Below are 13,619 nucleotides of genomic sequence, written 5' to 3'. Positions count from 1 at the left end.
ACCATAAAGATGTGGCACGACCACGAACACGAAGCCAAACAACAGCAATGAAGCTCACCATCTCAAATCCCCCTGCAACTCAGACTAACCTGAGCACAACAAAGCCCCCACCCAAACAGAACACTCCCCCAGCCAATCAGAGCACAGCCAACCCCCCAGCCAATCAGAGCACAGCCAAGCTCCTTAACCAATCAGAACATACCTCCACCCAATCAGAACACAGCCAAGCTCCCACCCAATCAGCTCAAACCCCACTGGCAGTTAAAAGGAAGAAACAGCTGGAGAAAACGCGGGAGAAAACCCGAATATCCAAAGACCTACATACATACGTACGTATGTACGTACGTACGTATGTATGTATATCTGTAATAAAGGTAAAAAAGATATATGCAGTGTTATCTTCATTTAGATGTCAAAAGGGTCTCTCTCTCTCTGTCTCTCTCTCTCTTTTTCTCTCTCCCTTCCTCCCTCTCTCTGATCTTCTGCTCACCTGGCAAGCTGGCTTCAAGCTGTTCTCCAACAAGCTCAGGGGTAGGCAACCTGGGCTCTTTTATGATTCATGGACTTCAACTCCCAGAATTCCTGAGTCAGCATATCTGGGCTAGCTAGCTCTCTCCTGCCCTTCCTGCTTCCTGCTTCCTGCTCCTGCAGAGACGCAGCCAAGGCTGGAGCCCGCCCAGTATGCTTTTCAGCTCATGGGAGAACACCATGAGTCCACTCTCTTTTTTACACAGACACGCACAGAGAGAGAGGGGGGGAGGGAGGGAGGAGATAGAGAGAGCAAGTGCCTCTCTCTGTCTCTCTCTGCAAATGGAGGCTGGGAGCTGCAGGTGAAGGATCAAAGAGCCACATGCGGCTCTGGAGCCGCAGGTTGCCGACCTTTGCACTAAGCTCACCAATAAAAGAAGTTTGTAATGAGGTATTACTAGAGGCTAAATTACCTAACACATGGACAGAAGCAAATATTACTTTAATACCAAAAGAGGATTCAGATTTGACACAGATAAAAAATTATAGACCAATATCACTATTAAATTGGATTACAAAATCTTCACTTCAGTTAAAGCAGAGAGACTGAAACATTTTTTGATTGAATTTATTCATCCAGATCCAAATGGATTTTTACCAAAAAGACAAATAAAAAATAGCTTAAGGATTATTTTAGATACATTGGAATAGTATGAAATGCACCCAGGAAAACAAATAGCACTAATTTTCTTAGATGCTCAAAAAACTTTTGACAATGTAAGTTGGCAATTTATGATACAACAATAAACTGTATGAACTTTGGAGAAAAGTTATAAAAACCATTAAGACAATATAAGATAAACAAACAGCAAAACTAATTGTCAATGGGGACTATACAGAGAACTTTAGTATAAAGAAAGGCACAAAACAAAGATGCTCACTATTCCCACTGCTATTTATACTAACTTTGGAAGTTCTCAACAGAAATATCGGACAAGATCTGGAAACAGAGATAAAAGATAAAAGCTATAAACTCAGTGGTGGGATTCAGCTGGCTCGCACTGGTTCAGGAGAACCAGTAGCTAAATTTACCTGAATTCAGAGAACCAGCTGGCTTCTGGAAGTCCAGTCTAGGCCTTGGAGGCCTCCCAGGCCTAGAACAGCCCACCGGAAGTGCATGGATACCACTTCCGGAAGTCCGTTCTAGGCATCGGAGGCCTGGAGGAGGCCCACCGGAAGTGCATGGATAGCACTTCCGGAAGTCCGTTCTAGGCATCGGAAGCCCAGGCCCGCATCACATAATAAAACCGGTTGTTCAGGTATTTGAATTCCACTACTATATAAACTACAAGCATTAGCAGATGGCCTGGTATTCATTTTAGAAGAACCACTGGAGACAATTTCTAAACTACTGAAAAGGATAGAAGAATTTGGAGAAATAGCAGGATTGAAAGTAAACAGAGAAAAAACTAAAGTTATAGTTAAAAATCTTACAGATAAGCAAAAAAACCCCCAACTGTCAGAAAAATTAAACTTACAAATAGTTAAGAAAGTTAAATATTTGGAAATATACTTAATAGCAAGATGCGCAATGATAAAAGAAGATAATTATATAAAATTATTAAATCAAATAAAAATGGAAAAATGGAAAAACTCACAACTATCAGTGTTAGGAAGAATAGCTACCGTGAAAATGAATATTTTACCAAAATTCCTTTTTTTATTTCAAATAGTACTTATAAAAATAGAGAAAACGTTTCTTGATGATTTGAATAAACTGATTTTGAAATTTATTTGGCAAGGAATGAAAGCCAAAATTAAACTGAAAATGCTACAAGAAGCTAAAGAAAATGGAGGATTTGGACTACCAGATTGGATCCTACACTACCAAGCATGTGCTCTAACATGGTTAAAAAATGGATAACCCTCAGAAACAAAAGATTGTTATATTTAGGACTTCCAGTGGTGCTAGGCTGCACCAATGGCGGCTTTTGTTAGCCACCCGCCTGGGAGCGCGTCAAAGCCTGAAGAGACAGCGTGCAACAGCTGTCTCTCGGCTAGGAACCCTGTCCCTTGGGCGAAGGGGGGGTGAGCAGTCCAGATAGGCTTAGAGCTCCCTCTCACCCCAGTTTTTCTCTGATCGAGGTTGGGGGGTGAGAGCTCAGCCGGAGTCTGGACGTTCTCCGTGCCCCAGGACGCCTTCGCTCCTTTCCTTTGGAGCGAAGCCAGATGCAGCGCCCACCTCTGCTACTGAAAGCTACTTGGATTTAAATTACAAGCAGACGGAACTAAGCAGGAGGTTTGGAGTAGTTTCGGCTTATGTGGAATTTTGATTTTGAACTAACATCTTCCTTTTTGGTGGGGACTTAAAGTGGGAAGAAAATGGCTGCGGAATTGCCATTTCTTTGGAGCTGATAAAAAACTTTCGCTTTTTACTTTCACTCTCTTCTGGTTACTAACTGGATAGAGATATATTGTGGTTTTTTTCGGTTTCTGGAAAGTTTTAGTTGCAAAGAATTTGCAATGTCTATTTGTTGGTGATACTTATTATTTTTCTGGATTACTGAAGTGTTTTTCAAAGGAGTTTGAAGAATGGCTTTAAAATGGCTGCAGAATTGTGAAAGAAAGAAAGAAAGAAAAATCCATGCTTCTTTTTTGCTGGCTAAATGAGTTTTATAGTTCCAGATTCTACAGAGCAACGGGTGGATAAGTTATGTGAAGATGTTGAAGAAGATATTATGGAAATAACTTATAATGATATGTTATATGGTAGAGATCATGAAAATGATAAGCATGAAAAGCTGGGAAAGGAAGCTGTAATAGATCCGGTTATGGTCCTGGTGTACCTCCCTGATGAAATTTTGAAAAAAAAAAAAAAGCTTATAGAAATGGGTCGTGCGTCAGAGAAAACCAGCTGGAGATGTTGCTGCTTGTGTTTTTAGAAGATCTTGCTAGAATGGAATCATATCTGCAGAAATTTCGAACACACTACAAACTGCTAATGAAAAAGGTGGAAGATTCAGTGGTTTTGAAGGTATCATGAAAAGGATAAGCATGAAAAGCTGGGAAAGGAAGCTGTAATAGATCCGGTCATGGTCCTGGTGTACCTCCCTGATGAAATTTTGAAAAAAAAAGCTTATAGAAATGGGTCGTGCGTCAGAGAAAACCAGCTGGAGATGTTGCTGCTTGTGTTTTCAGAAGATCTTGCTATAATGGAATCACATGGGTTTATTATCAGCAGAAATTTCGAACACGTTACAAATTGTTAATGAAAAAGGCAGAAGATTCACTGGCTTTGAAGGTTGATCAGCAATGAAAAAAAGAATGGAAGCAATGACTGGCTATGGAAGAATTTCTTGATGTTAATCTTATATGAACGTTTTGAAAGTTTTATATTTTTAAATTTTTTGATTTGGAATTGATTTTTTGGATATATATTATTTGAATTAATAAGATTTAAAGGATTGAAGTATTTGATAAAGAAGAGAGTAGATGGTTATACTATTAAAATTTGTCGTAAAAAAGAAAGAAAATTTCACTTAAAAGATATGTATTCGAGATCAAAAAGAGTTTAAATGATTAATGATATATAATTGTATTATCCTAAAGGACTTATATTGTCTTAGAGGAATTTAAAGATGGTTTTTAATGGGTTTTAAGATATTTGGATGATTAATAGCAGTAAGATTAAAAGATATGTACTGGAGATCAAAAAAGAGTTTAAATGATTAATGATATATAATTGTATTATTCTAAAGGACTTATATTGTTTTAGAGGAAGTTAAAGATGGTTTTTAATGGGTTTTAAGATATTTGGATGATTAATAGTAGTAAGATTAGTAGTTAACTTTTTATTTGTAGAAACGGTAAAGTTTAATTTTTAGATACTTGGATCTGGGGAAGATGGATAATTATATTTTGAGTTTTGGAGTTAAAATAAATTAATATTGGTATGTATTATAACTGGATTGTTTTAGTTAGATGGGGGTTGTTTATTTACTCCTGTATTTAGTTCAGGGAAGTCCGGGGGGGGATGGGGGGAAAGGGATTTCTTATGTATTTTGGTATACTAGAATGGTAGTGAGATATAATGTAATAGGAGGTTTTTCAGTTTGTTTTTGTTTTTACTATTATTATTATTGTATGCCATAATTGTATTTCTGTTTATTTTAAAAATTAATAAAAATTTGTTTAAAAAAAAAAAAAGATTGTTATATTTAGAAGGACATGACTTACAACTTGGATGGCACTCATTTTTATGGTATGAAAAGAATAAAACCCATAGATATTTCCAAAACCACTACATAAGAAACACATTATTATTTGTATAGGAAAAGATAAAACTAAAAATCTATATGAAAATCCCAGGATGGCTATGAACGATGGAAGCATTCGTTCACTCAAATTTTTATTTTACAAATTTTATTAATTTTTCAAATAAACATATGGACAAATAATACAAATATGGTGCATTTCATTAGAATAAATACACCAAATTTTATATAATTCTACCCCTTCATCCCCTTCCCCCCTCCCCCCTGGACTTCCCAGAACTGAGTACAGGGATAAATACATAACATCCCAAGTCTAAAATAAGCTATCCATTCATAATACAAACAAAATCAACATACTTTAACTCTAACATACAATAATAAATTTAATTAAATCTGAGAAACTTCTAACATATAAGGATATTCTGAATGCAGATGGGAGATTAAAATCTAAACAAGAGTTAAAAGATCAGGGTATTGACTTATCATGGTGGCCCTGACTGCAAATGCAATTGAGGTATGATAAAGATGTTAAAATATACGGTTTTTATAAAAACCAGACAATGTTTGATCACATGTTGTTGACTTCTGATGAAAAACTGATTTAAAAATTGTATAATTTTTTACCGAATCTGAAAATGGAAGAAACAATGATAACATGGGCAAAATTTTTTGGATATAGTATAGAATTAGAGAAATAGCAAAACCTTTGGGAAAGAAACTATAAATTGACAATGGTAAATTCGTATAAAGAAAACCTATATAAAATGTTCTACAGATGGCATCTTCCACCTGTTAGATTAGCAAAAATGTTTTAACATATATCTAGTAAATGTTGGAAATGTAATCAAAATCCTGGTACATATTATCACCTGTGGTGGACATGTGTTAAAGCAAAAAACAAAATGGACAAAAATACATACTTGATTAGAAAAGATGATAGGGAAACATGTAGATTTTAAACCTGAAATCTTTTTATTAGGCATAATTCCAGAAAAAAATGATAAACAAAATGTATATTTAACATTACATGTATTAACAGCAGCAAGGATTGTATTTGCTCAGCACTGGAAAAATGAGATAACACCATTGGATGAAGCGATAATCAAGAAAATACTGGATTGTGCTGAAATGGATAGACTTACATTGAGAATCAAAGAAAAAGAAGACACAGAATACTTTCAAACATGGAACTTATTTGATCAATGGCTGGAAAAACAAGACAGAAAGTAAGAACTTAACTTATTACTAAGCAAAAAATCAACCCAGACAACATGTTACTCATTAAGCACTAACGAACTGTAATAATAGAAAATTAATAAAATACTTTTAAAAAGAAAATAATCTCTTTCCACCTGAGCAGAAAGGAAACCGTCCCAATAGCAGAGGAACAAAAGATCAACTCCTAATTGACAAAATGTTTTTGGAAAACTGCAAGAAAGGAAGATAAACCTAAATGTAGCATGGATTGATTACAAAAAAGCATTCAATTCTCTGCCACATGACTGGATAATCAAAGGCCTAGAAATAATAGGAGTCAGGAGAAACATCAGAAATTTTGTGCAAAGATCGATGGCACAATGGAAGACACAGTTGCAGGTCAATGCTGAGAGATTGGGAGAGGTTAATATCACGAGAGAAATATTTCAAGGAGATTTACTATCACCACTACTATTTGTCATTGCACTGTTTCCTCTGTCAACAATACTGAATAACTCAGGCCATGGCTATCAAACATCAAAAACATCTGTCAGACTATCCCACCTCTTTTACATGGATGATCTGAAACTGTATGGAAAAACACCATCTCAACACTGTCCGTATATATAGCCAAGATATTGCAATGGAGTTTGTAGTGGACAAATGTGCCACACTCACTATCAAACAAGGAAAAATAGCCCCACTAAATTAACATTAAGAGTCTGGATGAGGATGATTACTATAAATACTTGGGTATCCTTTAAGCTGACATCAAGCACACTGAAGTCAAGAAAAAGATTAGAGATGAATATATCAAGAGAGTGAAGAAGATCTTAAAGTCCAAACTCAATCAAGGAAATACCATCAAGGCAATCAACACCTGGGCAATACCAGTCATTGAAATAGTGGACTGAACTGAAGCAGAACCAAAAGCAATGGATAGGAAAACCAGAAAAATAATGACAATGAATCATGCCCTTCATCACAGTAACATTGACAGACTCTACCTACCAAGGCAAATATATGGGCATGGATTGTTGCAAGTACATCAGATGGTTGAAGAAGAAAAAATGGCTTTGGAAAAATATCTGAAGGACAATGATAAAGGTGCACTGATGCACTAGTATATCAGGAAGGCTTATTAACTACTGGAAACACCAAACTGGCCTACAAGCTCTATATGGCCAGTACATTAAAAAAAAAAATAGCAGGGAAATCAGATAATAACAAGACCTGGCAATGGCTAAGAGCAGGAAAATTGAAGAAAGAGACTGAAGACTAATTCTGGCTGCAAAAGGCCAAACCTTAGGACAAATGCATACAAAGCCAAAATTGAGAAGACAGCAACAGACAGTAAGTGCCGCCTATGCAAAGAAACAGTGGACCACCTGGTTAACTGCTGCAAGAAGATCGCCCAGACTGACCAAAAGTAGCAGCATGACAAAGTAGCAACAATGGTACATTGGAAGAGCTGCAAGAAATATCATTTGCCTGCAAGCAAGAACTGATGGGACCATAAAATAGAGAAAGTCATAGAAAATGAAGAAGTTAAATTGCTCTGGGACTTTAGAACTGAAACAGATAGGCATCTACCATATAACACCCTAGACTTACAATTGTCCATTGGAAATACAAAAACTTCTGGAGAACAGACAGGGCAGTGCCTGGAAACAGCAGAACAGAAGAGAAAGAACTGGAGAAGATAACAATATACAAAGATGCACAAATAGAACGACTGTGGCAAAGGCAAGCAAGGGTAATAGGCGCCTTAGGTGCAATCGCAAAACAACTTGAACATCATTGGAATTGACAAATTCACCATCAATCAATTGCAAAAGGCAGCTTTACTGTGAATAGCTTCCATCCTGCGACGATATCTGTAACACGTCAAACATCCAGATCTGCCTATCACAAGTCCTTGGTAAGGACTCAATAGGTAGACAAAAATGCCAAACCCAGTCTGAACATCTGGCTGACTGTGCAATGACTGATGATGATGATGATGATGATGATGATAATGACAATAATAATAATAATAATAATAATAATAATAATAATAATAATAATAATAATAATAATAATAATAATAATAATAATATAAAGGCCTTCCTAACTTGCTGTCTGCTGCCAAGAGAAGAATAACTTAAAAACAGGGCTTTATTTGTCATAGAACACCCAGAACGGAGTTCCGGCACCTTTTTTGGATGGAACCTTGTAGGGTAGGCAAGGCGGGTTGTATGACATGTGTGAGTTCTGGCACCTTTTTTTATTATTATTTACAAAAAAAGCACTGCATAAAAGTATCTATTTCAGCTTTCCTTGGCAGAATTCCCAGCATATTTGTAAATATTTACAATATTATAAACCTGTTGGCAATAATCCAAAACAAACTTAAGTGTGATTAACTTCTACTGACGGCAATTCCATTTGTTATAAGATTTGTTCCTGCCTTTTAAAGATCTTAGCAATAAAGTAATTAGCATATTCATTCTTTGAAAACCACAGCATCAACCACATACCTTTATAATATCCTGATTCATGTCAATTATCATCTTATACCATGGTTTGACATGATTCACCAAATATATTGGACCAAATACAAAAAAGATTTTTATTTTTTCAGCTAATGCTGGCATAGCTGAAAATGCAATGAATCCTAAGAATAAAGAAAATTAATGATTATTCAGAACCATTACTAGTCACAGGCTATTTATAATAATTACACTATATCTGCTAGAGGAAAAAGTGGATAGTGTATCCACACAATTTGATGATGATAAATCCCTGAATTAAAAATTATCCAACTATTTTGCAAAAGAATTCAAATGTATTTTCACTGACTGATTTCCTGTCAATTTACCATCTTCAGACATCCTTAATTAGACATTGATTGTTTTCTTATTATATTCTTGTGGATGAGGCTTTTTATATCCATCATATTTTATTAATAGTTATTTTTAAAAGTAATTTATTCTATTCTTGTATGTTGTACTTGGATAATAGATTTAATTTTTGCCCTTTTTCACATGGTTTGTCCCTCCTATTCATTTTTTTTTCTTTTAACAATCCTATAATTCCTTGCATGGGGTAGAGTTCGAGCAACTGAATGGAGCTGAGCATTTACTGACAGGATGCCCTTCCTGGTGCCTATGAGGAGCTCACAGCAGATATTTTCTCTTTGCGCCCAGAGAGAAAAATATCTGCCCCTACCTAGGATCCAACTCACAGCCTCCTGATTATAAGGCAAGAGCTCTACCTCTAGACCAGGGCTTTTCAACCTTTTCACCCATTGTACCACTTTTAGGATATGGCAACATCTGAGTACCACCAGTCGCCTAGCAAGGTGTCAAAAACTTGATAACCCCCCAAAAAAGGAAAAAAGTGATAAAGTAACAGGTAGTCCTCGACTTACAACAGTTCGCTTAGTGACTGTTCAAAGTTACAATGGCACTGAAAAAAGTGCCCCCCAAGCCACAGCCAAGCAAGACACCTGCCTGCCTGCCCAGCGGCGCTCTTCCTCCTGTCCGAGGTTTTCATTGTTGTGAGCATTTCTGTTGAGGATTGGCAGCGGGGGTGGGGTGGGGGTGTTTGGTTTTTATTCCCCCTGTCTGCTGGGTGGTTGCAGCAGGTTTTGGTCACTTTACATGACTCTGGGACACTGTGACCATCATAAATATGAATCAGTTGCCAAGCATCTGAATGTAAATCACAAGACCCTGGAGATGCTGCAACATTCCAGCTGATCGGTGCTTCTTCTGGGCTCAGTAGAAACACCAGGATCAGCGCCAAGCTCCAGCTGGAGCCTGGCGCTGATCCTGGTGTTTCCACTAAGCCCTGACAGCCCCAAAGAAGCGCCGATCAGCTGGAAAGCAGCAGTGATCCTGGCGCTTCCGCTGAGCCCTGACAGCCCTGCAGCTCCAGCCATCTCTCGCTCAGGCTTGTGCGGTGCTGCCACCAGTTCAGCTCACTCCCCTCCTCCGCTACCACTTTTCTAGGATGGTCGCATACCACCTGCCAGGTGCCAATGTAACACAGGTGGTACCCGTACCACTGGTTGAAAAGCCCTGCTCTAGACCACCACACAGCTTATAACTCTCCTCTTCATTGATTCAGTAATAATGGCTTATTATCACATTACACATAGGAATTTTACCCAGTCATAGGAGATTTTTCTTGAATGGGGAGGATTCTATACAGATACCAAGGATTGAATTAAAGGCCACTTGTTTTAAATGCAAATTAAAGGATTTTTGTTTTTGTTTTGTTTTAGTGATAGCAATCCCATTCCATTTGGAATGTCACATAGCACAACCTATCTAAGGATACGAGTCAATAAAGATTATGTATGTTTGGCTTACTCGAGGCTCCCTATCAAGCCCTAGCATTTGCTGGATAAAACTAGCTAGATGAATCAATAGAACGTCATGGTATAAGACAGGCTTTTCTGTCTTATGTACTGGTTTCACTTCATTCACACTTTCCATTATTTTGTCTCCAACAAATTGTTCAATTACTTCTTTGTTACTTCTTACCATTCTCCTACAAATCTAAACAAAACAATTACAATGAAGAATATAATTATAGATATGCTGTAAGAATTAATGCTTAGAAGTCTATAGCTCTGGCCAGTTTGCATCCCGTCAGCGATTACCACAGTACAATGAGCTCAGATACTATGTCCTGGTCCCAAGCCACAATGTTGTCACCTGCATCATGATCTCGTTGTATCATTTGCCTGATGACATTAAGATGCTTATCATGTCACTTGCCCTTCCATCCCCCTGCTTCCCTTTCACCCCTGCAAAAATCCAAGAACTTACCTATAGTGGATCCTTGGGAATAGCCAACATAAAAAAGTTGTTTCTGTCCAGTTTTAGCTAGGATAAAATATATAATAGATGGCAGGTCTTCCATTGCCATTTCATGAAAACTGAAATAAAATAAAGTCAATCAATCAATCAAATCTTTGTTACAGTCATAGCCAAATATTAGAAGGGTGACATAAAAACAATTGATAATTTTAAAATCTAAGAAACATAAAATATATAAAGTTAATTTAAAAAAAACCTAAAAGGTATATATATATAAAATATAAAAGGAATAAAAAATATAAAAGAATTATATGGCTGACTAAATCTATTATAATACAAAACAAAGAACTGGATGATGAAACTTATATCACTATAGCAATATGTGGTAAGCTATTCAAACTATCTCTCTTTCCAGATTATTTTTGCATTGATTGTGTTTATAATTGCTTATTTGTCATAGAACTATAGGATGGGAAGATTTTGAAAATCATAATATAATAGAAATGTAAAAGAAAACAATCACCTATCCAGTTGGGGGAAGAAAATGTATGGAAGGATGGTTTTCAAGAGAATCACGATAGTGGCCGTGACTGGTGTTGATAACAGTCAAAGCCCTGCCCGTTTTGTGTGTGCATTGTGACATGTTAAAAAGGAGATAGGACTTTGATTGTACAATCATAGCTACCATCTTGATTTTTTTTTAATCTCTCCTGTGGATGCCCTTGACAGCTGATGAACATGGATGCTTCTGTCCAATCAGACTCATAGCATAGTTCAAGATGTTGGGTTTTCCTTTCAAGTCACAGACATGGTATGATCCATCTTTTGAACTTCTATCACACTTCATGCCCGTATTAAGTGAAGTTTTATCACTTCCCCCCCACCAGCACCAAATGATTTAACTTACCTGAAATTCCAGAATTCTTCTTCTTTATGTGAAAAGTGCTGGTGTCTTTTACACCATCTGCTTCCTCGGTTATTTGCCAACCAAACATCAAAGCCAGCATCTGCCAGTATAAAACCTAAGCTGCTATTGGGTTCATTAGTTATCCATATTCCACAATCTGTAAGAATTCCTGGCATCAGTAACACAGCAGGTTTTGAAGCTGTAAACAAAACAAAACAAAAAAGGAAAGGAAGAAAAGAAGGACATTTCAAAAATAACAAAAAAGTAATTACATCAAATTGCCTATGGATGGAAAAAAATCAAGTTCAAAATTAAGTATCTGGCCCAATTACAACTGAGCTATAAATATGCAATACAAAATAACATTAGAAGGCAAAAGAACAGTACACACATTTGCATTGGCTTAATATTTTCATTCATTCATTCATTCATTCATTCATTCATTTATTTATAACTGCCCATCTCACATGAAAGTGAATCTGGGTGGCATTATAACACTATATAACTATAAAAATGAGGTTATGTTCTTTCCTGTTTCCCCATGTTCATTTAAATGAAATGATTAGCATGTAGTTTAGTCATCAAGACCATCTTGAGATTCCTTGACTGAGATCTAGACCTGGGAAAATTCCAAAACATTCCTATTACATGATATAATAATATCATGGAAAATGAAACAAGCTTGGGGCCATTATGGTTTTTTTCTGTGTTCATTTGTTTTCAGGGTGACTTCTGTTTCCCATATGTATGAACAAATAAATTACTTCAAATGATCGCCCCTTTTATATGAAAGAGTTCTCTCACTGCAGAAGATATCTACAGAAGATAAGAATATAAATAGGATATTTCAGTGATGGCGAACCTTTTAGAGACCGAGTGCCCAAACTGCAACCCAAAACTCATTTATCATTGGGTGCTGGGTGGGCATGGCCCATTGGGTGGGCGTGGCCCATTGGGTGGGCATGGCAGACTGGGTGGGCGTGGCCATCTCGATGTTGCTCGTGGGGAGGGACGCCTGTGGGGGCCAGGCAGGGTTGGGGGAGATCCAGGGGGTCTCTGGCGGGTGGGACATGGGCAGGAGGCTCATCCTGCAAGGCAAGGCAAGGCAGGGGGGGCAAGGCAGGGTGCCATTGCCGCAGGGCAAGGCAAGGCAGGGGCCAGGGCAGCTGCTGCCTGACACCATTGGCCCCCCGCGTACAGCAAGCACATGGGGACCAACTGTCCATCAGCAGCCACAGCCTGCTGGCCCCTCGGTTTTGGCGCAATGTGGCTGTTTGCTGCCTTGCATGTCGCACCCAATGCAGCTGCCATGAGGCCACAGAACAAGCGGGGCAGAGATAAGGCACCAGTATACCAGTTTCTTACTGCCGCCCGGCTTGTTCCGTGGCCTCGTGGCAGTGGCATTGGGCAGTAGGCGGCAAACGGCCGGTTTCAGCATGATGCAGCTGTTTGCCATCTCACATATTGCGCCCAATGCTGCTGCAATGCAGCTTGGCCGAAAGCGGCCGTGAAACAAGTGGGGCAGGTTTCCCCCCCACCCGCTGCATGGATCGCCCTGCCACCACTGCCTTTCCCCCCACCCGCTGCGCGGATCCCTCTGCTGCCACTGGGAAAGGGCCTTTTCCAAGCTCCGGAGCTCGCATCCATGACTGCGGGGCGATTTTGTGGAGCGCCAGTGGCCCGATCTAGGCTCCAGAGGCCTAGAAAACGCTTCTGCCACCCGTATCGGCCATGGGGGGGGGGTCAAAATCACTCTGCAGCCCACAAATTTATTTGGGCAGGCAAGAAGCCAAGGGTTAGGTTTAAGATTATGCAGGATATAAGAGAACGAGGAGGACTTAAAGTTCCTAATTTAAAATTATATTATGATGCGGTGGTTTTGACATGGATTAGTGATTGGTTAAATTTGACAAATAGAAATATTCTTTCTCTTGAAGGATGGGATTTGTTATTTGGTTGGCA

General features: G+C 38.2%; 1 protein-coding gene across 1 annotated transcript in view; it reads right to left on the bottom strand.

Annotated features, from left to right (window-relative positions):
- The window catches only part of LOC107294265 (lipase member M-like), a 67,483-nt gene that overhangs the window by 13,533 nt on the left and 40,331 nt on the right, over positions 1-13,619 (bottom strand). Inside the window, exons 3-5 of the mRNA XM_029285581.1 lie at positions 11,658-11,856; positions 10,760-10,869; positions 8,459-8,595 (exon numbers count right to left, since the gene is read on the bottom strand). Of these exons, the coding sequence (XP_029141414.1) occupies positions 8,459-8,595; positions 10,760-10,869; positions 11,658-11,856 (446 nt within the window). The remainder of the gene's footprint in view (positions 1-8,458; positions 8,596-10,759; positions 10,870-11,657; positions 11,857-13,619) is intronic.

Source organism: Protobothrops mucrosquamatus, unplaced genomic scaffold (assembly GCF_001527695.2).
Source record: "Protobothrops mucrosquamatus isolate PMUCROS unplaced genomic scaffold, P.Mucros_1.0 scaffold1884, whole genome shotgun sequence".
Taxonomy (NCBI): Eukaryota; Metazoa; Chordata; class Lepidosauria; order Squamata; family Viperidae; genus Protobothrops; species Protobothrops mucrosquamatus.
Note: the sequence above shows the minus strand (reverse complement) of the source record. Positions and strands in the feature narration are given on the sequence as shown.